This window comes from Mustelus asterias, chromosome 6 (genome assembly GCF_964213995.1).
Source record: "Mustelus asterias chromosome 6, sMusAst1.hap1.1, whole genome shotgun sequence".
Lineage (NCBI taxonomy): Eukaryota > Metazoa > Chordata > Chondrichthyes > Carcharhiniformes > Triakidae > Mustelus > Mustelus asterias.
Window position 1 is genome coordinate 68,579,678 of NC_135806.1, and position 27,634 is coordinate 68,607,311.

The following is a 27,634-nucleotide window of genomic DNA, read 5'->3' on the forward strand; positions in this document are numbered from 1 at the left end:
GCACATCCTCAGAACAAGTCTTGGGAGCAAAAGCCTTTCACTTTGCAAGGAAGCAGCTATCCTGGTTCCATATTTAATGACTTGCCAGTCTGTCAACTTCACAACTTCATCAATCTAGCCTTGCTGATGGGTTTCTGTAAGCACAGGAAACCCATACACTGGCAGTTAAAGCCAGAATACAGGATTAAATCTTGTTTCAATTACCAGTTTCCATTTTTAAAAATTTCAGACCCAACATCCCGCCCTCGGGTAAAATCCAGAACTAAGTGGCATGATGTTGGCTTTCTGATACAACTGGCATTTTAATGATGTTTTATGCTCTGCTTGTTCTGGCACCTCCCCCCATCCCAGGTCCCCCAACCCCAACCCTCACTTTTGCAGGAAAGAACTCCCTCATCATCAGGAAAGTGATGTTCATTTGAGTAGGAAAGATGCTCCAGGGTCCTTCACCTAGTTAGGGAGTTAAGTCTCATTGTCAGTTTCATTGGCCAATCTCCATTAGAAAACCTGGGAAAGGGTTAGCCGCTGGCTTCTGGCCCAGCTATAAAACAAAGGCCACTAACACAAGAGCTACAGTTTAGCAGGATCTGTGAAGGAAAGCAAAACTAGTGAGATCAGGTTCTCTCATCTGACTTTATGAGTGGGAGCTAATAACTAATGATAAAAACGATGATTAGCCTGTTAAAAGGGACTGTGTGTGTTTTGCTGTTTTCTATATTACAAGAAAGCTAAATCAAGTTGAAGTGTTAGGTATGATGAAAAATAGGTGAGGTCCCATTCACGACAACTCTCAGATATGGAATATGTCCAAATAAACTAAATAGGAACATAAGAAATAGGAACAGAAGTAGGCCATATGGTTCACTAAACCTCCTTTACCATTCAAGAAGGTCACGGCTGATCAAATCTTGGACTTGAATCCACTTTCTTGCCTTTTCCTCATAACCCTCGACTCCTCTATAGTTCAAAATCTATCTCAGCCTCTAATATACTCAATGAAAGCTGCCATAGCTCAGCAAGGTACAAAATTCCAAAGAACTCTGGGACAAAATTGCTCCTCATCTCCATTTTAAATGGGTTAGCCCTTATTTTAAAATTGTCCTCCCTGATTTTAGATTGCCCCATCAGCAAGTACCCTGTCAACTCCCCCTCAGAATCTGGAAATTTCAATAAGGTCAGATCAATAAGATCACTTGATTTTATCCTGTTTGTGATGATAATACATTATAGCTATTGTGTTTGTCCAGAGGTATACCAATAGCTGATCTGATCCTGAAAAGAATTGAAGTACTCGTCACAAAGTTCAAATCATTTATCAAGCTAGTGAATATATTTTTCCCAGTAAAGCATCTCACCCTGTGGTGGAAGCATCCAGCAACATCATGAGAAATGAACACTGATAGGACCTCTAACACAAACCTGCAGGATACATGTCTCTGAAGACAAACAGGTCAAAGCAACCACCCTGAACAAAGCTGACAAATCACACACTTGTGAAAAAAAGTACTCTGATCATAAAGTGGATAATATTTCTGCTCTATAGTCATTGAAATTCTGGAGGCTAATATTAAGGTAGATGATTTCCAGCCGAATTGTATAAAAATTATGCATTAGAAAGGTAGCTTTGTTTTAGCTGGAATTTCTCTTCACTGATTAGAAACCGTAATCTCCCTGAACTCTTGACCTATTGACTACATCATGTTATGTAGTATTAAATTATAGAGATCAAGAAGGGTCCAGCTGATTCCTTGGGCAGAAATGGAGCACTAGACTTGACATCAAAATCCTTTGGCTGGGGGAGAGTTCTGTTCCAGATCTATAAATCATTGCCAGTTAGGCTTCAAGTGAAGTTAGAATTAGGCTCAGCTGTGATATTCTCCCCCTTGGAACAGCATGTTTTATGTAAAGAAACTCGGGTACGGCCTTATCTTAGAATTTTCCTTTTATTCAACACTTTCCCCACCTGTTTTTTTTAAGAAAATACTTAGATAAAAAATAAAACAAACCTACAAGGTGAACCACATGAAATATTAATAATTTAAGTCAAAAAAATGTACTCCAAATGTTAATGACTAAGTTACACAACCTTAATATGAAGCTATTTCAACATCCTTCCATGTAAAAATACCTCCTTTGCCAACCACAATACATGGGCACTAATCAAATTAAAGCTTAGCCTCAACCAAACCTCCAGAACCTAATGTGCAATGAATGCATCTTGGAATGCACGTTTCATCTCAGTAAATTCATTTTACAGCATTCTGGAAGCAAAAGCCTTGTGAATTCTGCAGCAGAAAACAGTTCATTACTCACAACAATGTTTACAGAATTAAATCACTTCACTGCATGCTACCTCTAATCAATAGACAGGGAGGTTCAAAGACATTCTAGTTTAATTTTGTACCTTACTTAAGCCACAGGAGAGACACGGTCCAATTGCACTGCTCCATCAGCACCATTGAAGCGTCAACATTTTAATCAGTTTCCTTCCTTAGCTTTCACTAACAGTTCAAGCTGTCAAATGTGTTTGACATTCCCAATCACAAAGCAATCAGACTCATTGCAGTTTCTCTAAAAACCACAATTACTTTCTGTGGGGAATAATTCTCTAAAATGGTGATCACTTAAATTAAAATTAAAATTTATGAAACTATCAACAAATTCAAAACAGATATTTAGCATTTTAAAATCTTCCTTTGGCAATCAGATCATGGCCAAACTAAAATACAGTTAAGCATACTGTTAAAAATGATACTATAAAATTGATTGCAAAACATATGTTAATAATGGCTACTAACAATGAAAAATCACAACTGGCTGCATAAAACGAGAGGAGAGGGATGGACGGTTCACCCCCACTGAAGCAAAGCCGACATGGAGACAACCCACTCCACAGCCATATTGCACTGCAGCCGGGCTTAACATGGGAAATGTGGGATTTTGGCCCCTCGCTAGGTCCAATTGGCCAGCAGCTCTATCATTCCTGGCAGAGCCAAGGATGCATTAGTGGCCACTGCTGGGACAGCAAGAAGAGTAACAAGGCCAGATCCCTGGAGCCAGTAAGTCTGGGACTTAGGCAGGGATGTGGTCAGAAGTTCGGGCGGCGGGAGAAGGGGGGGAGGGGGAGGGGGGAGAAAAGAGGTTCCATATTCGAGGGGCTGCCATCTGATTCATAAAGGGTAGTCCCTGAAGAACAAACTCTGCCTTGTGTCTTGTCCTTTGCAGGATGGAGTTTATAAAAACAAAATCGGGTTGTTCCCTTCCAACCAGCTATCCACGGCAAATGTTTTATGGCATGGACAGTATATTACTGGCAACAAGTCTAATTGATCCTTTATTTCTACTTAAATATGGCAGGTGGGCTACTGATTTTGGCACGCACCCAGCCCCCCCCCCCCCCCCCAATTTAATGGGAGTGAGCTCAGGGGTGGGTGGATACCCTCCCCAGTTTACATGTTCTCTCACCTCTGCCAGTAACAAGCCTTGGGGACACATAAAACAGTAAGAAGTTTAACAACACCAGGTTAAAGTCCAACAGGTTTATTTGGTAGCCAAAGCCACTAGCTTTCGGAGCCTTAAGCCCCTTCTTCAGGTGAGTGGGAAGTCTGTTCACAAACAGGGCATATAAAGACACAAACTCAATTTATAGAATAATGGTTGGAATGTGAATACTTACAGCTAATCAAGACTTTAAGATACAAACAATGCGAGTGGAGAGAGCATTAAGACAGGTTAAAGAGATGTATATTATCTCCAGACAGGACAGCCAGTGAAACTCTGCAGGTCCAGGCAAGCTGTGGGGATTACAGATAGTGTGACATGAACCCAATATCCCTGTTGAGGCCGTCCTCATGTGTGCGGAACTTGGTAATCAGTTTCTGCTCAGCGACTCTGCACCATCGTGTGTCGTGAAGGCCGCCTTGGAGAACGCTTACCCGAATATCAGAGGCCGAATGGGCATCACGGGCATTCGGCCTCTGATATTCGGGTAAGCGTTCTCCAAGGCGGCCTTCACGACACACGATGGCGCAGAGTCGCTGAGCAGAAACTGATTACCAAGTTCCGCACACATGAGGACGGCCTCAACCGGGATATTGGGTTCATGTCACACTATCTGTAATCTCCACAGCTTGCCTGGACCTGCAGAGTTTCACTGGCTGTCCTGTCTGGAGATAATATACATCTCTTTAACCTGTCTTAATGCTCTCTCCACTCGCATTGTTTGTATCTTGAAGACTTGATTAGCTGCAAGTATTCACACTCCAACCATTATTCTATAAATTGAGTTTGTGTCTTTATATGCCCTGTTTGGTGAACAGAATTCCCACTCACCTGAAGAAGGGGCTTAAGGCTCCGAAAGCTTGTGGCTTTTGCTACTAAATAAACCTGTTGGACTTTAACCCGGTGTTGTTAAACTTCTTACTGTGTTTACCCCAGTCCAACGCCGGCATCTCCACATCAGGACATATAAAATGCAGCCCATTATTTGGTCATTGTTTCAATGCTGTTCATGGAGGAAATGGTGTGCAAATTGCCTGCTGCATTTTCTATATTATAATGGTGACTTTGGGGTGGGATGCTCCGATTTCATTCACTCTGCCCCCATTGCAAGCAAGAATGGAGAATCTGGCTCTCAGCCAAAACTCTATTAACTGAATCAGCACCGGAGAATCCCAGCCATGGATGAGATCAGAAGATTCCAGCGTATATATTTTTTAAACTCTATGTCCAAATGTAGCAAGACCTGGACAGTATCCAGACTTGGGCTGAGAAGTGGCAAGTAACATTCATGCCACAAAGTATCAGGCAATGACCATTTCCAACAAGAGAAAACCTAAGCATCACTGCATGACATTCAATAGCATTACTATCGTTGAAACCCCCACTATCAGCATCCTGGGGGTTACCATTGACAGAAACTGAACTGGACCAGCCATATAAATACATAAGCCTCAAGAGCAGGTCAGAGACCCAGAATCCTGTAGATGTAACTCAGCTCCTGACTCAAAAGCCTGTCCTCAATCTACAATGCACAAGTCAGGAACATGATGGAATACTCTCTCCTTACCTGCTCCAACAACTCTCAAGAAGCTTGACACCATCCAGGACAAAGCAGCCCACTTGATTGACACCTCATCCACAAGCATTCATTCCCTCCGCCACCAACACATAGTAACAGCAGCGTGTATCATTACAAGATGCCCTCACCAAGCCTCCTGAGACAGCATCTTCCAAACCCACGACCACTACTATCTGGAAGTACAACTGCAGTGGATACATGGGAAAACCGCCACCTGGAAGCTCCACTCTAAGTAACTGATCACCCTGACTTGGAACTATATCACTCTTCCTTCACTGTCGCTGGGTCAAAATCTTGGAACTCCCTCCCTAACAGCAGCGTGTGTGTACCTACACCACATGGACTGCAGAGGTTCAAGAAGCTCACCACCACCTTCTCCAGAGCAATTAGGGATAAGCAATAAATGCTGAACTAGCCAGTGACGCCCTCATCTCATGAATTAATAAAAAAAGGTTTTGATTATATTGAATTTGTTATTGAATTTGTTGCCACAGTCGGGCAAGTTTTGTTTTGGTGGTGCTTGTATAGACAAGGTAGAATGTTGAATAGTGACCGCATTGGTTCGAGAAGACAACATTGGCTTTGACCTATTTATCAGTTGCATGGTGATTTTGTTTTCGTAATCAGTCATGGCAGCAACATAATCACTTAGATATACCCTGATAGTCGCTTTTCTGTTTGGAGAAATGTGAATCTTGCACTTAACTATGGGAAATTTAGCAATCATAATCGGAGTCACGTTGAATGTAGTGTGATATTTGATCTTTTCCACATGCAATGGCTATCTCACTCCTGGCTCTACTCGAAATCCTATATGTTCAGTAATTAGATACAAGTAACTTTTAAAAACTATAATAAGACAGAAACATGTAATGAATATTTGGAAAAAATCCTACAGACATTATAATGCAATGTAAAGAACAAACAGTAAGTTATTTGAGAAAAAAATGCAGGCATGAGTCATTGAGGTTCCTTGGGCACGAGGTCCTCAGTCTATGTCAACATGAAGACAGAAAAGAGGAAGTTGACCCAAAGATGCAGGGCCTGAGATACAAATCATGAATAAACAAGACAGGAACAAATCATGAATAAATAAGACAGGAGCAAATCAGTACTAGTCCAATGACTACAGCTTTGGAATTATAAAGACTCAACTTACAACTGAAAGGGAAAGAAAGACAAGAAAGGGCAAAAGGCCATTCAAACTGAATTGAAACTTGGGGTATCAAAGTCTGGGATAGGGGTAGGAGAACATCTCAAGGGACATTAAACCACCAAGCCCTGAAACCTGACCAAACCCACATTTAGAGTGTTCCTGCTTCTTCCATACCGCACCTGCCCCCAACGAACATACCCGCCCCCACCTCCAACCTCCTGCAGTCTCCCCTCAGTTTCCTACCAACTTGCAGCTATGTTTGGAAGACAATAAACAGCAGACAAGAACTGCAACACACTTTATTTTTTAGTGTCACAAGTAGTCTTACATTAACACTGCAATGAAGTTACTATGAAAATCCCTTAGTCGCCACACTTTGGCACCTGTTCGGGTACATTGAGGGAGAATTTAGCATGGCCAATGCGCCTAACCAGCCGTCTTTCGGACTGTGGGAGTAAACCAGAACACCCGGAGGAAACCCCACACAGACAGAGAGAATGTGTAGACTCCGCATAGACAGTCACACAAGCCAGGAATCGAACCTGGGTCCCTGGTGCTGTGAGGCAGCAGTGCTAACCATTGTGCCAGCTGCTGCCCAGATGACACAAAGAACATACACCAGGAAGGCACAGGGTATACAGATCTGATACTTCTACCTGACATCGATTGTGAAATTGTCTCTTTGAAATTTTACAAAGCAACAATCTCAAGAGCATTGCATTGAAAGACCTCCATGTCATTCCAGCACAATGTGCTGGATTGGGAGCTTTAACTAAGTTTGACTTGAGAAGAGGGAAATAAGTTAATTTGTTTTTTTCTCTGGTCTATCTCTCCCAAAACTCCTTGGCTAATACAACCTTGCCTGATGCCAAAGAATTGTGATGCAGTGATTCTGAACTAATTCAGTTGGATGGCTAGTATTGAAGCCTTGGAAGACTTCTATCAGGAACCTTAGAGCACGTAGGAAAATGTTGGCATCTGTTGTGATAAGCTCCAATACTATTATATTAGAGAATATGTCAACAAAATGAATGATTATGTGCTAGTCTCAACAGCACTTCCAGCACTTAGCAGGAATCTCATTATGTTAGCCATGGATGTGTGCTGTCATTGTATAGATTTGCTGCAGTATCTCTGATGGCCCCAAGCAATTATAGTTTGAAATTTTTGGCACCATTAAATACGTAGTGCCTGCACTTCAAGCTGAAGTTGTAAAATGAAAGCTGTCTCCTTCCACAGTTGTGAAGTTAAGATAAACTAGCTGGAACAATAGAAACATTGAAACTTAGCTTCTTAACATATGGAAAGTATAGTCTCACCCAACTACGTTGGTTATTGTAGGGCCTAAACGCTATTGCATGAATAGTAGGTGCCCTATGAATTGTAACTTTCAAGGTTACAAAGCATTGTGAGTAAGCGACTTTCTAAGAGGAAGGTGAGCCTAACAGTCCTTTTTGCAACTTTCACAGACTTCCTGTAAGATGAATAGAAGATTGGTTCAGAAGAGACAAGTTTGGTCATGAATGACTGTGACCTCTTCAACCATATATCAGAAATCTAGGTTAATTGTGACATTTGATTTAGTATCATTGATCTTTAGACTGTATCATCATGTGCAGTTTATGGAGAGGGTATGTATTATAAGTTCCTGATTTCAAGCAGAGGTGCATTACCCATGAATAGCCATAAGAACCAAAGTGCAAGTGTGCAAAAATACATTGGATAGAAGTATTCTACGATCCCCTAATATCTAAGACAACTCAACCTATTGAGAATCTTTGCAACACTGAGTAAGCACAATACTTGGATTAAATTCACAACATGTCTGATAATTAAGGAACTGTTCCTCTCTCAGATAAAATCCCAACTGACAGGGATGTACCAGTTTATGGATTGAGTTCTTCTGAGAAGTCTCTCATGATTGAGGCACAATGCTATTGGTGATCTTCCTAAATTCAAAGGAAGCTTATAAGCTCAAGTAACTGGGTTGATGATGATAAAGTCTCATCGAAGCTTATATAAAACATGTTTCAACTTGTGCCAATAAGTATAAATGTATTGGATAGGTAAATGAAGACAGGATTATATCACAAATGAGTCTTTAGAAATAGCACATGCTATCAGATGAACCATGTTGATTGGATGGGGCAACAACAGGGTATCATCATTTTAATTTTGGAAACTGGAGTTGAATATAATCTTTCTTTGCTGCTTGAAAGGTTCATACTTAACATATAGCTAGATAGATTTAACCAAAATCCAAATGAACAATGAAGCACAGATGTGTCCATAGACTGTCCCAAAATGGATGCAAAAATAATTGATTTGGAAAAATTCATAGCAAGGGGATGGAATTTGTTGATTGGGAGCTGAATTAAGGGAGTGTTACTCTGCATCTTGTTTGCATCATAACTTAAGGGAATGTTCAATCATGAAAACAACACCAAAAGATTTGAATAATCTTTTCTTAGGATTGTGTCAATTATTTTTGAACTGACTTTCTGGTCGCATTAAATAACTTGATGTGCTAATATATACCAGTAAGTACATTTTATATTATTACAACATCTAGGTTCTTATTCTTATTTCATACCTAAAAATAAATAAAAACTTGAGAATGTAAACATTTTTAGATATAAAATATTGCAGTTAAACACCAACCAGGATTCTCCGACCTCATTAGCGGCTGTGATTCTCTGGGCCCACAACTATGAATGGAGATTTGGCTGAGCACCAAATTCTCTCTTCTTGCTGGCAGGCGAGGCGTGTGCAAGACTACAGAATTCCGGCCATCATAACTGAGACTCATTGTAATAATTGGCTTACATTGAAGACAATGCATATCTCCTGATTTGCAAAGATCTTGCTTACAAAACAATACATTCTGTGGATAGAGTTCCATGTATATAGTGTGATTCACAGCCCTTGAGGTTCCAAGTGCTTTACAACCACTGAAAGTCTTTCAAAAGAAAATTCTATTTTTTTTAACATTCTTTCAAGAGATATATTTCCACATCAAGATGGTGTGTGGCTTGGAGGGGAACATCCAGCTGATGGGTGTTACCATGCATCTGCTGCCCTTGTACTTAGTTGTCATGGCTTTCGATGGTGCTGCCTAAGGAGCCTTGGTGTCTTCCTGCAGTGCATCTTGTAGATGGCAAACACTGCTGCCACTGCGCATTGCGGTGGAAGGAGTGATTGTTTGTGGAAAATGGGTTGCTTTGTCCTGGATGGTGTTTTCTATATTTCTATGTGTCAAGCTTGAGTGTTGTTGGAGCTGCATTCATTCGGGCAGGTGGAAAGTTCTCCATCACATTATTGACTTGTGCTTTGTAGATGGTGGACAGGGTTTGGGAAGGCTGGAGGTGAATTACTCGCTGCAGGATTCTGGGCCTCTGATCTGCTCTGGTAGCCACAGTATTTATATGGCTAGTCCAGCTCAGTTTTTGTCATAGTTAACCCCGTGATGTTGATAGCAGGGGATTCAGCGATGGTAATGCCAGTGAATTCATGGGACGATGGTTCAATTCTCTCTTAGTGGAGCTGGTCATGGCCTAGCACTTGTGTGGCATAAATATTACTTGCAACTTGACAGCCCACACCCAGATATTGTCCAGGTTTTTCTGCATTTGGACATGGATTGCTTCAGTATCTGAGGAGTTGTGAATGATCCTGAACATTGTGAAATCAGCAAATATTCCCACTTCCTTATGATGGAAGGAAGGACATTGATAAAGCAGCTGAAAATGGCTGGGCCTAGAACAGTACTCTGGGGAACTCCTTCAGTGATGTCCTGGAACTGAGATGTTTAACCTCCAACAACCACAACCATCTTCCTTTGTGTAAGGTATGACTCCAAACAGTGAAGAATTTTCCCCTTGATTCCAGTTTTGTTAGGGCTCCTTGACAGGGAAAATGGGGCTCTAACTGGGAATAAGTATTCAATTTCTAAGATCACCAGCAGTTGGATGTTTTGTGATAGCTACAATGTTCTCTATATTTAATATAAAGGCTGCTACAACATTACAAACTAAATTATAAAGCCTTATTTTGTTTTCCTGCAATGATTAATTTTGAATTTGCATGCACAAGTCCATAATGTTGACTTATAAAGTCATGTTTGCTATGTAAAATGCCCAATTTCTAAGGGATCATAAAACGTAACTGCACAGTTTATTAATCTCCAATGCTAAGAACTGAAGCGTGAAAGACATAGAGCAAACATAATTCACAATTCTTCATGATTGACTTAGATTCATCCCACATTGTGAAAGGCCATTAGCAGGAAATGAAGGTCACTCTTCTTTTTTATTTGATCTAGTTAACTGCCAATATCTTCCATGTGGTCATCCAAGTTCCAAATAGCGCTTAAAGTAGGCCATTAAAAACAACTAACAATCAAGCCACGTCTAAAGCCATTATCAACCCCAGAGGGTTCCAGTTTCCTGTTTTATAAAGGCAAAGAAAATGAAGTACTGTCTGCTCTTCAGATTGGTTATTCAGTGACCCTTACCTACATCTTCACTCAGCAATTTGAATTTCAATCAAACCAAATCAAATAATTAGCATTTCAAAGTGTTTTTGATATTCTCAAAAAACAGAAAAAACGAATTCACAGACAACACAAAAGAAAAAAAGAGAAAAATTGCTACATAGCAAGTTAATTCAAATCAAATTTTATAAAACATAATTGCTAGAACCAGCTGCACAGTTATATGTGAAGGAGATACTGTTGAGATAAAACTATCTCTCAATTTTAATTTTAGCATGAGCTGAATTGCTAGCTCTTTGACTGGCTTTAATCAATGAGAACACCATACATGTATGGATTAAGAGATGTAGGATTCACAGTACAGTTGTGTTGTAGTTGTAGCCATATAATGAATGGGTTTTAGGAGGGGGCAGAAGTAAGGAAGAAAAACAGGCTTATTCATTGCATATTCTAGCTTAAGTGAATCTATGCTTCAGTGGTTAAAACATAACCTGGTCCATGTATTATGTATATGTTTATATCAATATTTATCTTTTAAAAATCACTGATATCCCCTTTAAAATTATAATTTTTTAAGAGATTACCACTCAATAAATTTACTGTTGGACAAAAATTATAATACAATATCAAAAGAAGTGACTGTAACCAAAGGATCAAATCAAAATAAAGACACAGACTTCATCGTGTTCTTCCAATTGTGGGGCATAACTCTTTTGAGAGACAAGTAAAATCCCAAGTTAAATGGTGTAAAGAATTTCTTAAGTGATTCTGCTGGTCTCCTGTCAAATTGTAGTAGGAGACAGGGAATTTCAGGCCAAAATCCCTTACTTAAAATCCCAAAGGGTTTATTAAGCACGTGCTCAAAAGTGAATATGTAATCAAATGTCAGATTGTGTACACTGAGCTTTAGAACATCACTGAAAGATTAAAACTCAACATCAAAAGCTTCCACTGAATGGTAATCATTTCCTCTCTCCATGCATTATATCATGAAAAAAGAAAAGTTATTTATCAGTCACTTTAGGAACCTTTTCCAAGGAAACTCTAGATTCTAACATATTCTCATCAATCGCTTTAAGAAATCACTACTATCCCCGGACCATTTCAATTCCTCTGGAGATTGAAAAATCTTGTAATATTACTGTAAGATATGCAAGTCTGATATAATGACTATGCACTAAGCATTAAAAGGTTAAAAATGATAAGACATGAACATTTATAGAAATGATACATTTAAAATAGGTTATGCTTTACTGTCGAAAGCAATGGTAGACATTCAAGTGCACATTTTACCCGAGGAGAATGACTATTTATGTCACTTGTAGCAACAGGAATGTCTATCTGTATTCCAAAATGAAATTAAATGGTTATGTGAAATAGTTCAATATTTCCATATACAATTAACACTTGATGATTAGATGGATTAGATAGAATATATACATGCTGTACGCATATATGGCTATGATTAAAACCTTACCAGACTTGCACATGTTATACCAGCAGTAGCTGTAGATAAGCACTTAATATTCTGTACTTCTATTTTATTGTATTAATTATATTAAAAATTTATGCCAATCATAAGAATCCAAAGTATTATTTGGCTTTTCGGGAAAAACTAAACTGTCATGAAGCCTCTAACTCGCTTAATTGCTGAAGAATATCATGATGCTTCTAGAGTACCAAACATCTGCTACAACTAAAATAATGGCATTTTAAATATTCAAATGAATTACAACCAATTTGTTTTTAAAAATATAACTGCACATCTAATCATTCATATTTATTTATTTTTCTCCTCTTAACACGGGTTGGAACTTGAATTTATAACACAACTTTCAAAAATAGCTAGATTGAATTGAGCAATAATTTATGCCTGTACCTTTAAATTAAAATTAGAATTATAGATAACGGATCCCTTTATATGTGATCTCCCTCATCTTAAGTGTTAAACTGGCTCCAGCAGTGGTAAGGAGAGTAATAAAATGGGTATACACACTGTAAGGGGCAGACTTTGAAGACCACGTACCCCGATGATGGCGTTTAGCTCAGCCATGGTCACTTGCTTGGCCCGCTCCACTGCCTGCACCACTTGCTGTTGGTGCTGAAAGTGAATTTCAGAAAGCAAATAATGTCAGTTTCATTTGCATTCTGTAGAATTACGTCCTTCTTAAACCTAAGAGTGAAAAACCTCATTGGTCAGTGCGGTATGTAATGTTCACAGAGCATACTCAACTGCTCAATCCAATCCCTTCTCTAAGAGTTTTTTTTAATAACAATGTAAAGCCTTAATCAGTTAGACCTTTTCAACAATAAAGAGAAACTATAAATCAGTTAGTGACGTAATTACAAAATTGTAATTGTATGTTTAGGTAAAGAATGGACCCATTATTAAGAGAAAAAAAACTGTTTACAACTATCTATAAAACTCAGTGAACTAAGTAATGCAATGGAATTTTATGAAATGATGTTATAAGTAAATGTTTCTGTAATTTTGTAAATGTTGTCTCACACCTAACTACATCCTGGAGCCATCATTTTTGAATATAGTAATTATTTTTCACAGAATCTTAATGGATACCTTCTTAGTAATGTGTTTTTTGTAAAAGCCACAAAGACTTACACATGGAGGATCCACAAAGACTTACCCTCACAAAAGATTTTCACTAGTGTTTACAATTTTAAAAAGTTAACATAGTATAGCATATGCAGGTATATGAATGTGGAGCTTAAACATAAACTCCAAGATTTACATCAGTCCGGATGGCAGGTAACAGCACAGAAAGGTTTTAAAAAATGAATTCAAGAGATGTGGGCTTTGCTGGCTGGACCAGCATTTACTGTCCATCCCTAATTGCCCTTGAGAAGGTGATGGTGAGCTACCTTTTTGAACCGCTGCAGTCCAATGTGGTGTAGATACACCAAACTGCTGAGGCACCCACTGAATGTACCTCATCCTCTGCATGTTAATTAAGCTCTAACGGCATCATAAAGAGAAAGAATCAAACCATGAGATGGATGAAGAACCTTTCAAAATGAAAGGACACACTGTCATAATAAAACGATTTACGGTTCAGATTATATACTTAATTCATTTAGCAACCGATGACCCAATTTTAACTCTGTAACAAATGGGTTTTGAGCGAGTTAAAATTGAGCCCCATTTTTCATCATATTCGACATAATAAATCACAACATATAATGTTTTTGTAATTATGTATCTTTGATACCAGGTGGCCACTCATTAAGCATCTTCACCCATAGGCTTCCTCACCTAATTCAACAAGCTAACTCAACCCAATTCCTGTTGGAAATTTTTCTATGAATAAAGGCAAGCATTTTAATCTCCAAGAAGTATTTTATAAATGACCTCCCCATAAGTAGCAAGGGCAAGATGTGTTCAACTATAATACTATGCAAATAATCTACTGCACCTTTCTGTCTATGTTTACACAATACGGAAAGTTCTCAACATCCATTACAGCAAGAGTCACCATCTTCAGGAGAGGATGAAGAATAGTACATGCATGGTTATATATCTGCAAATTGTACATACTTGACACGTTTTATAATAAACAGATCAAACAGTCTCATTTTATTCATAAATTATAACAAAAACAACAAATGGTCTAAACCAAATTATATTTCATACCTATTTAGGTCTAAAAATGACTCAGCATGCATGCTTGAGTCTTGGGTCTGGAACATCCAAAGCAATAGTCTGATATTTTTAAGCTTTATGATGGAAGTAGAAGGAACTGACCTTCATTTGTAAGTCTGTTCCTTAAATTCTTTTCTGTGCCCCAGAGCTAAACAATGAAAATGCCTCAAGAAAACAAAATATTCGCAAAGAAAAAGCCAAGTACCATCCACACTACCAGGATCATTAACGTGCAATATTAAGGAGAGCTTACCTCCTGAGACAGGAAAGGAATGACTTGGGCACAAATAGCATTTAGTCTCTTGACAATTTCAGCCTGAAAGACAAAAGAATAACCAGGTCTTTGGTCATTAGTGCAATACTGCTGAAATACATAGTGGTAACTAGATTTTCTTTTTCCAGCAGACTAACCTACAGTAAAGGTAGCTGATTTAACGGCCTACATGACATGTCTGGCAACAATTAACAACGGAATAAAAGTTTTTCTGAATATAATACCTGGATTAACAAGAAATAAAGAATGGTGAACAGTGGGACCAATAAAAATATTTTCAGTGAGTTCATACCTCTTTACATGTAAAATACACAGACACACATGCATACGATATGCAGAAAATAAGAACTCTTTAATCCTGAACTTATAATTGCTATTAGTTGTTTGGACCTAGACTGCGCAACCTATGGGCAGATACAATAGGGGTTTTCAAGAAGTAACTGGATAAACACTGAAGGAAAAGAAAATGCAGGGGCTACAGGAAAGGCCAGTGGTGGTGGACTAGCTGAGTTGCTCTTGCAGAGAGTCAGCATGGATACAAAGGCCTCAAATGACCACCTCCTGCACTGCAACCATTCTATGATTCTATAAATAATTAAATAAATCACATGTTGGATACATATTAGTGAGTACATTTCACCTGCAAGAATCTGGAAAGATAGTTCAGATCTATTAACTGTGGTATATCATGACGTTTAGTTTGACTGTCAGAAGAAAAACAATGGGAGCGATTTTAAACCTCCCTTCCCAGCCAGGCAGGCAGCTAAAATCATGTGTAGGACTCACTTGTCAACAGTCCTAGTGATCCTTCAGACCATAATTTTAACTGTTCTTACAAGAAGGCACCTGCTGAAAACCATGGATGGATGGGCTTAGATATCAACAAAGAATAAAAGAACAAAGAAAATTATAGCGCAGGAACAAGCCCTTCTGCCGTCCAAGCCTGTGCTGATCATTGGAACTCTACTGTTACTTTAGCTACTTCAACTAGTTGCGGCTTTCTCATCATGTTAACCCTATGAAAAGAGTCAGGGCCAGAAGAGCCTGCTGGCTGCCTACCTCGCCCATGGATTAAAGTCTTGGTCATTTATTTTCTAAACTTGGTACCTCTGCACTTATGCAGAGTGAAACAGAAATTCAAAAGTTGCAGGGTACATCATTCCCATCACTGGATTAGTGAAGTGCAGGCAATTTTGATAATTTCGGGAGCATGCGATAAGATTTAGGGCGGGGGACGAGGGTAAAGTTACAAAAAAAGCAAAGGAACATTCTACTCATTTGGATGAGCCGAAAATAGTCCATCTAAATTTTGTTTTAAACTACAACAGATGAGAAACATCACCTGTCTAAGTATCAGAATGAACCCCGTTTCAAGTATCTGGAGAAAATATGTGGAGAAATCCACACTGATAACTGCAAGTGTTCACAGTATGACACCAACGCAACTATTAATTCTTCAAAAGGACACCTCAAAATAGCTCTAAAAAGTGATTAATTGTCAAAGACAAGTACAAAAGATAGCACAAATGGTACGGCTGAGTGGAAAAAAAATCAAGTTAACAAATCAGCGATTCAACATGGTATGGGTAAAGCGCAATAACATCACCTCAATTTTCAAATGTCCAACACAAACTAAGAGAGAGTGTACCCCTGTAAGGCTGTAAATTAATATTAGAGTTCAGGTGCTGTTGTTAACCTAACTCAGAAAGCAAAGTTCAAAGGCTATCATCAGAATCCCTTGATTATATCACTGCTTTGTAATCACCAAATCATAAATTACAACCTGTGCTGATTCTCCCACAGGAGCTATTTACTCTAATCACATTTTCTCAGCCTTTCCCTGTAATTTCTTTTTATATTCTGTCATTTCAAATAATTATCCAATTTCCTTTTAAATGACATAGTAACATTTGTCTCACATAGCTACTTGTGCTTAAAGTATCCCATGTACCAAAAACCTGTCAAATAAAAATATTCTTCTAACTTTGCCATTTCAAGTTAATGGGCTCCAGTTATTCATTTGTCAACACTATTTCACTCTTATCAAATCATTTAAATCTCTTGGATTCTTTAACCTTCCCTACTTTAGGGGTGGCACGGTGGCACAGTGGTTAGCACTGCTGCTTTGCAGTGGCAGGGAACCAGGTTCAATTCCAGCCTTGGGTCACTGTCTATGTGGAGTTTGCATGTTCTCCCCGTGTCTGCATGGGTTTCCTCTGGGTGCTCCGGTTTCCTCCCACAGTCCAAAGATGTGCGGGTTACGTTGATTGGCTATGCTAAATTGGCCCTAGCGTCAGGGGGAGTAGCAGGGTAAATATGTGGGGTTATGAGAATAGGGCCTGGGTGGGATTGTCGGCGGTGCAGACTCGATGGGCCGAATGGCCTCCTTTTGCACTGTAGGGATTCTATGGTTTTATTTTAAAAGCCTCAATTTTTCAAACTTTTCATAATCTCCATAATCCATAACTACTCTCCTGCAAAGAGCCAACATGCTCACAATGGTCAGAAAAGTAATAGAAGTCGTGGTGGACATTGCTGCCAAGTGGCACTTACCAATGTTCAGTTTGAATTCCCGCAGTGCTACGTAGCTCTAAACTTTATTACAACCTTGGATCAAATATGGACAAAAGAACCAAATTCCAAAGATGAGGTGAGGGTAATTGTCCTTGCATCAAGACAATATTTGACCAATATTTGGCATGAAGGAACCCTAGTAAATGTAGATCAATGGGAATTGAGGAAATTCTTTCCAAAACCTCAAATTATACCTAGCACAAAGAAAGATAGTTATGGTTCATTAGAGGCCAATCATCTCAGCCTCAGGTCATCACTTACAAGGGTTCCTCAGGGAATAGCCGAGACCCAATCATCTTCAGGTTCTTCATCAATGGCTATACCTCCATCACAAAGTCACAAATGGGAATAAATATTGATGATTGCAGAGTATACAGTGCCAATCACAGCTCCTAGGATAACAAAGCAGTCCATGTTCCCTGTCCATGTCCATGCATCATCCTGGACAACATTCAGGTATGAGCTGATATGTAGCACAAATATTACTTGTGACTTAATTGCCAGGCAATGACCATCTCCAACAAAGGATGGCTTAACTATCTCCTCTTGACATTCAGAGATATCACCATTGCTGAATTCCTCACCAAGTTCCTGGAGATCACTATTGAACAGAAAGTTAAATGGGTCTGGCACATAAATCCTGTGGCTACAACAGAACGTCACAGACTCCGCATTCTGTAGCAAGTAGCTCATGCCCTGACTTCCCAAAGACTCTCCACGATCTTTAGGCCACAAGTAATAGTGTAATTAATTCATAGTTTATCTAGTTAAACTTGTTCTTTCGTATGACTTTAGGGGTAGAAGCTGTCATCACTGATTCACTATCAAGTTCCATAGCCAGTCCAATGCCCTCCTGAAGAGGAAGTGTAACTCTAGGATGTCACCCTCAAACTTGAGTGGGAGGCAAAATGTTACTATGTGCTCCATGGTTTGGTCAGGGTTTCCGCAATCACAGCCAGGCAAGGTTTTGAAATACCATTTGTACATCAGATGGTCATGTCCAGTCTGTATTTTATTGAGAGTTGTCCACATGCTCTGGGGGAGACTGAAGCTTGGTTGTTAGGATGTTGGGTCAGAGACAATAGGTGGAATTCTGCACTCCAGCCAGCAGTGAGAATCTTGGTGGGTGGGAGCACTTAATTTAGTGGGTGACAAAAAAATCTGTTCCCTGACGGCAAGATAAACTGTTGGAATTGTTAAAGACAGGTTGAGCTTCATGACAAACAATGTCAAGAACGTCATTTGTATACATTAGCATCTAATACATTTTCATCAACAAGGCCACTTAGCCAGAATTAAGCTGCCCCTCCAAATTAAAGTGCCAACAGTGATAATTTAGGACATTCAGTTTTATGACTGTATATAAATGGTGCGCGCCTGGCAGGCTTAATTTTTTTCCACAGCTTCGAGGTCTGTAGATGTTGCTTTCTCTTTCTTGGGGACCCTGTATAACTTCACTTGTAGTGAGTGTTGTTAGTGAACACCACAACAAAGCTGGACACTAGAGGCAGGTGAAGGTTGGAAGGAAGGTTTGGGTGGAAGGGCAAAGTGAAGGTTGGGGAGGCAGACTTACGGGGAAAGGGTGGCGAGAGTGCCCCAGGGAGGGGCAATATCAGGAGAAGGTGTAATGGGGAGAATGTCTAGGCAAGGGGGTGGGGGAGGGTGAGAATATCTGGAAAGGGGGGGGGGGAGGGGTTCTTAGATAGCAGGTTGGGGGGGGTGGGTGGGTGGTGGAAGGTGAGAGTCTAGTAGGTGAAGGTCTCACGGGGTTGGTCACAGGGAGTCAAGACAGATGGCTAGGATAATGGGAGGGGCCAGGGTCAGGAGCATGCGGATGGTAATAAATGTCACCTTCAGAGGGGAGGAAAGGCATGCGGAGGTGGATTGTAATAGGGTACAGGGTAACGAGGGGGTTCAAGGGTGACAGACAAGAGAGGAATGTTAATATTTGGTGGATCTATGGTGATGTGGGGAAAATTGGTGGTTCTCAGAAGGAGTATAAAAGGTGGTGGAATGAGTTTGAATGGTAATGCACACTATTTTTCCCAAACTGACCATGACTGTGCAGATAGTCAGTCAGCAAGACCCCGGCAAGGTGTGGGGCTGCCACTCATCCTGTACCATTTGCCATCGGCTGCAGTCAGGGGCAGGGATGACGGGAGGGAGGGAGGTGAATGCCTTCAAGGGGCTCGACTGGTGGAGGGCAGCCAACTTGTGACTCGAAACCTCCATCCTTCCAGGCGAATGGTTATGGCTGATCATGTGGTTAGTCTTTCTATGCTACCAAGGCAATGGTCTCTCTAGAATTTCAAGGATTTTGAAAACAAGCAGAAAAGTGTCCAAAAGAGGCTTCTTGCACATAGCTCTCATTACCCTGGTCAAAGAGTGATCTCTCTACACATATTCATGTGTGAATGGGAGGAACACCCATCTCTAGTCCTCCAGGATGTCGTTTACCTGCAAGGGGGTGTAGATTTCATGTCCAGATGGAGGACAGGTGCTTCGCACTTGTCTGCTGGCTTTGGGGTGGGTGGATATATGCAAAGAGCATTCTCATTTAATGTATCACTTCAATTTGTTCACACATACACTGAAGCATTGATAATGTAGACTGCAGGCAACGCTGCTTGGTAATAGCTGTCATCCTGATGAAGAAAGGAGATTCCATATCAGGTTGGCAAAGGGCCAGGAGGAGCAAGGGCCTGAGCAGCAAGCAGCAGCAGGGCCTCTAGAAGGTCAAGAGGCTGGCAAACAGGGAACATTGCTACAGCAAGATTGGCCCAACCATGGGTATATATATATTAGTGCTCCTGTCTAGAGATGAGTGAAAGGCCATGCCAGAGGTGCCCTTGTATGTTCCAGGACGAGGTTGTTCACATCAGCCAGCTTCTCCAGTACAAGCTGTGGCGGCACAGACTCTGTCATAGTAGTGTGGAGCTCTTGGTCTATAATGAGTGAACGTCCATTTATTTAAATATGGCGCCAGGACCTTCAACCCCACGAGGTAAAGTGAGATAGCCAACTACCTGCCTGCCCTGCCATGAGATTCACCATGCTCCTCACTGATGCATGATTAATGAGCTGAAAAATGGAAGTTCACCTTTGTTCATCCACAACCACCTAGTGGAAATTATGCCAACTTTCCCTCCCACCACTCAACTTAGACAACAGAATGGAAAATCCAACCAATTTTTTTTTCTCTGGGTGTTTTCTACCCAAGCTTTCCTCCAGGTTTCATCAGTATTATGGAGTTGAAGATGTTCAATTTGTGTCCAGAGGGGTTTCGTAAAGGCATGTGGTGAGTAGGGGAGTTTTGAAGGTCTTTATGGATGGGGAGGTCCAAGTCGCTACGGATAGGAGTTATTTCTCTCTCTGCATGTTGCTGCATCCCATCAAATGGAGGAAGGGGCGATATTTGAGAGGACTGGTAACCACTGGCCTGGAGCTGATCTCAGAGTTCCAGAGATCATCGTCATTAATGAGTGAAGTTGCGTGTCAATGAGTTTGGTGTGACAACTTGAGGCCCATTCAGGTGCACAGTATGAGGTTGTCAAGGCCAGAGCTATGGCAGAAGCAAGAAGATCAATGATTCTTGCATCCTATGTAGTGCTGGTGAGCTCGTGGATGACATTCACTCATGTCTCAGTCTTTTTGGCGGTCTTTCAGAGGTGATAATGATAAGTCAGGGAGTGATCAAGAGTTGCTCCAACATCATGCCACACTTTTTCTCCATTGAGGGTGACATTTCGGGTGAAGTGTGCCTTGTAATTTTCAAGATGGAATGCAGAGACGATGAGCTGGTTTTAAATAAATCTTAACATGAATAAATAGTGAGGCTGGTTTTCATTGCAAGCTCAAGACAGGAGCAACTTTCATAAATCTTTCCTCAACCTACGATACTGTGTGGCAACATGTATCGATATTTAAACTGTCTCTGCTGCTGCCGCCATGTCGTACTGCTTCCAGTTGCTTTCTGACCAACAGGGGGTGAAAGTCTACCTACGTGACAAGGTCAACACTCCAACAATGGTCTTCCAAAGGACAGCATTCTGGCACTGACATTTTAAAATCTACATAACCTGGGCTCAATTCCAGCCTTGGGTGACTGCGTGTGTGGAGGTTGTATGTACTTCCTGTGTCTGCGTGGCTTTCCTCCGGGTGCTCCAGTTTCCTCCCACAGTCCAAAGATGTGCAGGTTAGGTGGATTGGCCATGCTAAATCGCCCCTTGAGTGTCCCAAGATGTGTGGTTTAGAGGGATTAGTAGGGTAAATACATGGGGTTATAGGAATAGGACCTGGTTAGGATGCTGCGGTTGAAGAGTTGGTGCAGACCCAATGGGCTGAATGGCCTCCTTCTGCACTATGGGAACTTTATAATAAGCGACATGCCCACTACATCTTCACAAAAATCTATTTACTCTAATGATATTCCCTTGACAAATGCTTCAAATACACAGATAAACATTTATATTGTTGCAATCCAGACATGCTAGGTGCTATTGTTCTTGGCTAGTCAAGTCTAGCTAAAAGATAACGAGTCACAGTTTGACAGCTTAGGTACAGCTTAGCCATTTGTCAGTAAAGCAAGTCCATTCAAGGTGCTTTTATAACCACAATGATAGTTCTTTAACTTTAGCTTCGGCTTCAATCACATTTAGTACATTTTTTTTTAAACTGCTCTCACTACCTCAATGGAGGCTCAATTAAACATTTTGTGCACAGCAAGTATAAAGAGCAAAACAAAACTGGAGCAGGCAAGATGTTGGAAAAACGTGGAAATGCAAGACTGCATCTATAAGTGAAGCAGATTTTCACCCTTGGGTCAGATGCGCAGAAATAAGGGAATTCTTGCCTCTGCAAACCTAACCTCTAAAAATGGCTGCTTGGACATTGAATGATCAATCTGGGTGGATTAGAAGTTCAGAAGAATTGAGGAGACTACCATGAAAAGACACAGGCAAGGCAGAAGGCCTGCCTCAGAAATCTGGTCCAAAGTTTAAAAATAAAGAATAAAACATGAAACTTTCCTCCAGCCCTCAGCCACCGTAACCTGCCACCCCACCCACCCTCCCACACGCCCCATCCATGCCACTCATCCCACCTCATGATCTCCACACACCCATGCCCCCAAGCCGATCTATACCATTTCATTTATCCCCCTCCCCTTTTAGCCCTTTATAGCCCCTATGCCAACTTAGTCAACTCATGCCAACACATGCCCCTAACCACAACCTTTGGCCCTTATACCTACAATGCCAACTCACCTGGTATCCAACATGGGAAGATCCAAGGACCCATGCAGAGATGAGATAAAGTTCTATAAAATAAAGTTTTACATGCCTATTGCAAGCTTCACTATATTGATAATGCACTCCCATTCATTAAAAAAATCTAGTTAGAGAATTGTAAATTAAGTCTAACAATAAACACAATCCCTCATAATAGCAAGCATTGGAATTCATAGTCCCTCAAAGTATCTATTACAATTTGTAGTTGTCAATCAAACTAGCTATTGTGAAATCAGTCATGCAGCAGTAATTTGATTTGATTTATTATTACATATTGGGATAAAGTGAAAAATATTGTTTCTTGCACGCTATATTGACAAAACATACCATTCATAGACTACATAGGGGAGAAGGAAATGAGAGGGTACAGAATACAATGTTACAGTCATAGTTAGGGTGTAAAGAAAGATCAGTTTAATATATGGTAGATCCATTCAAAAGTCTGATGGCAGCGGGGCAGAAGCTGTTCTTGAGTCAGTTAGAACATGGTCTCAGACATTTTTTTCTTTTTCCCGACGGAAGAAGATAGAAGAGAGCATGTGGGGTCCTTGATTAAGCTGGCTGCTTTTCTGAGGCAGTGAGAAGTGTAGATGGAGTCAATGAATGGGAGGCTGGTTTGCATGATGGACTGGGCTACATTCACAAGCCTTTGTAGTTTCTTGCTGTCTTGGTCAGAGCAGGATTCATACAAAGCTCTGCTTACCAAGGATGCTTTCTATGGTGCATCTGTAAAAATTGGTGGGAGTTGCGGCGGACATGCTGAATTTTCCTTAGCCTCCTGAGAAAATAGAGATTTTGGTGGACTTTCTTAATTATAGCTTCAGCATGGAGGGACCAGAATAGTTGATGGCGATCTGGACACCTAGAAACTTAAAACTCAATCCAATAATGGAAGTCTTCAGGCTCAAGTCAAAAGAGTGAAATAGCAAACAATCATTTCTTTTTAAACATTCAAGGCATTCATTTCAAAGATTTAAAGGGCAGGACTTTTAAATGCCTTGACAGCCCCCTTACGCAGGTGTCTTTGACAGGTTCTTTAACAAGTTGCTTTTGTCAATTCTGTTGACAGTTCCAAGGGCTTGACATTAATATGTTTAATATGTATCTATGCCTACTTTTAACAATTCCAAAGGGCACCTGAACTTCCCCAATGGGCATCTGATCTCCCTCAAGGGTGCCCTCAGTCCAGTGTACCCTAGCTACCCAAAAGAATCTACAAAATTCAGATCTGTTCTTACCAGGTCTAATCTGCACACGTCAGATTTCACACTCCAAGGCTACCAAAATTCCACTTCAGGAGGCAGCTGATGATTTAAAAGCCAGTTGCCTCTGTTAAATATGCACGCACAAAACATGCCCGGCTCCCTTCTCACACCTGTAAAAATGAGAAGTGCTGTGTTCAAGAGCAAGACTTGTGGTTTTCCAACAATCCAGCTATTTTAACCATGGCAGTGAAATTCTCGGCCTATATTGATTTGATTGTGCGTTTGTGGGGCAGGACAGCGAATAAAACTGCCAGGGCATTCAGGATCACAGGTCATTATTTCACTTAAAATGTAAAAAAAATTAAATTTACTCCCATTTTCACATCCATACATGGAAAACCTAAACAGAGGATGCCTGATATCTACTCTACTCAACACAGTCAAATTTCTTTGAGCAATCCTAAAACAAGTCCCTCAGGAGAATATCAATATGGAAAGAGTTGATCCATTGGTGGTTATTTTCCAAAATTCTTTGGACTTGACTGATTCCTACAGATTGGAGGGTAGCTAATGTGAGCCCACTATTCAAAAATGGAAGCAGAGAGAAAACAGGGAACTATGGGCCAGTGAAGCTAACATCGGAACTGAGGAAGTTGCTAGAGTACATTGTCAAGGATTTCAGAACTCTGCATTTGGAAAGAAGTGGTAAATCAGACAAAGTCAGCATGGATTTACAAAGGGGGAATCACGTTTGATGAATCTATTAGAATTCTTTGAGGATATAACTAGTAGAGTTGACTGAGGAAAACCAGTGGATGTGGTTTATTTAGACTTTCAGAAGGCAAATGGTATGTTGGCCTTTATAGCGAGAGGATTTGAGTATAGGAATAGGGATATTTTACTGTAATTGTGTAGGGAGTTGATGAGGCCACACCTGGTGTATTGTGTGCAGTTTTGGTGTCCTTTTCTGAGGAAGGATGCCACTGCTATAGAGGGAGTACAGTGAAGGTTTACCAGGCTTATTCCTGGGATGGCAGGTGTGTCATATGAGGAGAGACTAAATTGGTTAGGATTATATTCGCTGGAGTTTAGAAGAGTGAGAGGGAATCTCAGAAACTTCTAATAGGGTTAGACAGGGTAGATTCAAAAAGAATGTTCCCAATGGTGGGGGAATCCAGAACTAGGGGTCATAGTTTAAGGATAAGGGGTAAACCTTTTAGAACTGAGGTGAGGAGAAATTTCTTCACCCAGAGGGTGGTGAATGTGTGGAATTCATTTTCACAGAAAGTAGTTGACGCCAAATCATTGTCTGATTTGAAGAAATTAGATATAGCTCTTGAGGCTAAAGAGATCAAGGGATATGGCGGGAAGAGATTAGCCATGATCAAAATGAATGGCAGAGCAGGCTCGAAGAGCCGAATGGCCTACTGTTTCTAGTTTATATATAAAAAGGCCAAGCATTTATTTGAGGTAGCTGCTTCAGCCGCCTGAAAAAGACACCAACTCAATTTTGGGCAGCCATTTATTGAATTGTGTTTGGGGACGCAATACATTGGTCCTTGAATTCGGGCCTGCCATCCTCGATTATGATGACAGAGTAGACACAAAGGTTCAATTTCTGACAGTGTTTGAAAGATAAAAGTTGCTGCAATTGTAACCCTCAACACTTCCAATTTCAGATTTCCCAACCCCGAACGCTCCCAATCTCCAGCTCAGACCCAAACACTCCCAATTTCCGACTCACCCCAACATCCCTAATCCAACACAACACCCCCCAATCATTCCCAATCTGATTCCCCCCCTCAAAATCTCTAATCCAACACAACTCCCCAATTATTCCTAATCCAACACACTCCTCTGATCATTCCCAATCCCCGATTCCCCCCAAACATTCTGAATCCAACATAATCACCCCCAATCATTCCCAATCTGATTCCCCCCCTCAAAATCTCTAATCCAACACAACTCCCCAATTATTCCTAATCCAACACACTCCTCTGATCATTCCCAATCCCCGATTCCCCCCAAACATTCTGAATCCAACATAATCACCCCCAATCATTCCCAATCTGCGACTACCCCGATCATTTCCCATCTCCAACTCCACCCCCATCATACCCAAATTCCGACTCCACCCCCCAATCAAACTCAGTATCCAACTCCCCTGATCATTCCCTATTTCCAACTCCTCCCAAATCATTTACCATCTGACTTAGCCGATCATTCCCAATCTCTGCCTCTCCCTGTTCATTCCCCATCCCCCCACCCCCACGCCTGAGTATTCCAGACTTCCAACTCTCCATCCACCCCTGAATAATATCCCTGATATCCTACTTGCCCACACTTCTATGCAAACCCATGCTCCCACCCCGATAACCTCCTGACCCCACTCACCTCCAATAGATCCTCCTGCTCCCAGTTGCCCCCAATAGAACATCCTGTCCCTACGCGCCCCCTAATCTCCTCCTGCCTCCATTTTCCCCATCCCATCCTGCCCCCAATTGTTCGTCATTCCATCCTGCCCTACCCTCCCTGATCTCCTCCTGCCCCAACTCCATACCCTATCCTCCAACAGCCCTCAGCCTCTCGGTGTTCTTCTACAGCCCCACCCCATCCCTGATTCCCTACAAAGTTCCACTACTCCACCCCTGCCTCGATCTTCTACTTGCTTTGGATCAACTCCTCTGCTGCTTTCCCAGCTGACAAACGGCCAGTCTGCCAATCAGGGTGAGAAACCTGCTAAAAGAATTGAAACAGCAGACGTCTGGAACACCATAATTCTGGTCTCCAGTCTGGAAATTCTCTACCCTTCCCACAATCATCCACCACCTCCTGAACCTGTCTCTGCGGCCCCGAGTAAATATTTGTGCTCCCACTTCATTTTTAAGCTTTTCTAAATAAATTACTTTTAACTAACAAATCAGAAGTTCATACTTCGCAGAAGTAAGTCTCTTTAGTCCCACTCATTTGATTTCTTTTTGAACAGTTAAGTGCTGATGACAAATGGGGTAAAGCAGCTTAGAATTACTGAGCCTAACGGTGTGGGTGATCGGAATTAATGCACAATGTTAAAATTGCAAAATCATTGAACCAATCTATGTAAATTAACATACTTACTGATGTTAATTCAGCTCTCACAATCTTCTGCTCAGTAAGTCCTACCTTCACCCCAATGAGATGCACATTTTTGGTTCAGATTCTCTCAACCTGATATTTTTTGAACTGAAATTCAATGGTGTGACCTCCATTTTAATCAATGAATGATAACGTGAGATATACAACCTACAAAGCTAAAAGAGCTTTCATTTTCTGTTTTAATAATGTATAACGTACTGTTGCTGGATATTAAAACATAATAGGAAGAGGGCTGTTTCATGTCTTTTATGCTACAGTACACACCGTCTGTGCCTTACACAACCAACAGTAAGACGATCCAAGTTTTCTCAGGCGTCGTAGTGTCCTGTGGGAGCAATGCTATGGCAGCGCCAGTCATCTATATCTATACAACAAAACAGCCAGTGTTTCAACAGTAATGAGTATTTATCTGACTAATTAGCACAATGGAAATGGAAAACTGTGCCATCAAATCAATAGCCACAGCTGAATTCACAATATAGTCAGAGATATGATATACATATTCAAACAATAGTAAATGTCTCACTCAAAGCTGGGCATAGGAAAACCTTCCTGGTTGCTATCATGATAAACTACCAGCGATTTGATGATGAAAGTGTATATGCTACGAGGAAAGCCAATATTTGTGTATTTTGTGCTGTGCCTCTCAATTTTTCATGCTATTTGTGTTACAGCTCATTCTTGTGCTAATTTTACAAGTCTTTAATTGATGAGTTGGAACACATTATCCCCTGGTCAATCCATGTCTTTTGCAATTCATACTATACTATCA

The 27,634-nt window shown here is 40.8% G+C and overlaps 1 protein-coding gene across 7 annotated transcripts in view; it reads right to left on the reverse strand.

Moving 5' to 3' along the window:
- LOC144494916 (transducin-like enhancer protein 4) overlaps window positions 1-27,634 on the reverse strand; it is a 169,716-nt gene that overhangs the window by 96,717 nt on the left and 45,365 nt on the right. For 4 of the 7 annotated variants that reach the window (XM_078214510.1, XM_078214509.1, XM_078214508.1 and 1 more), the window contains exons 5-6: window positions 14,640-14,702; window positions 12,725-12,829 (exon numbers count right to left, since the gene is read on the reverse strand). In XM_078214510.1, the coding sequence (XP_078070636.1) occupies window positions 12,725-12,829; window positions 14,640-14,702 (168 nt within the window). The remainder of the gene's footprint in view (window positions 1-12,724; window positions 12,830-14,639; window positions 14,703-27,634) is intronic. The other 3 variants (XM_078214513.1, XM_078214512.1, XM_078214511.1) reach the window with 2 other exon arrangements.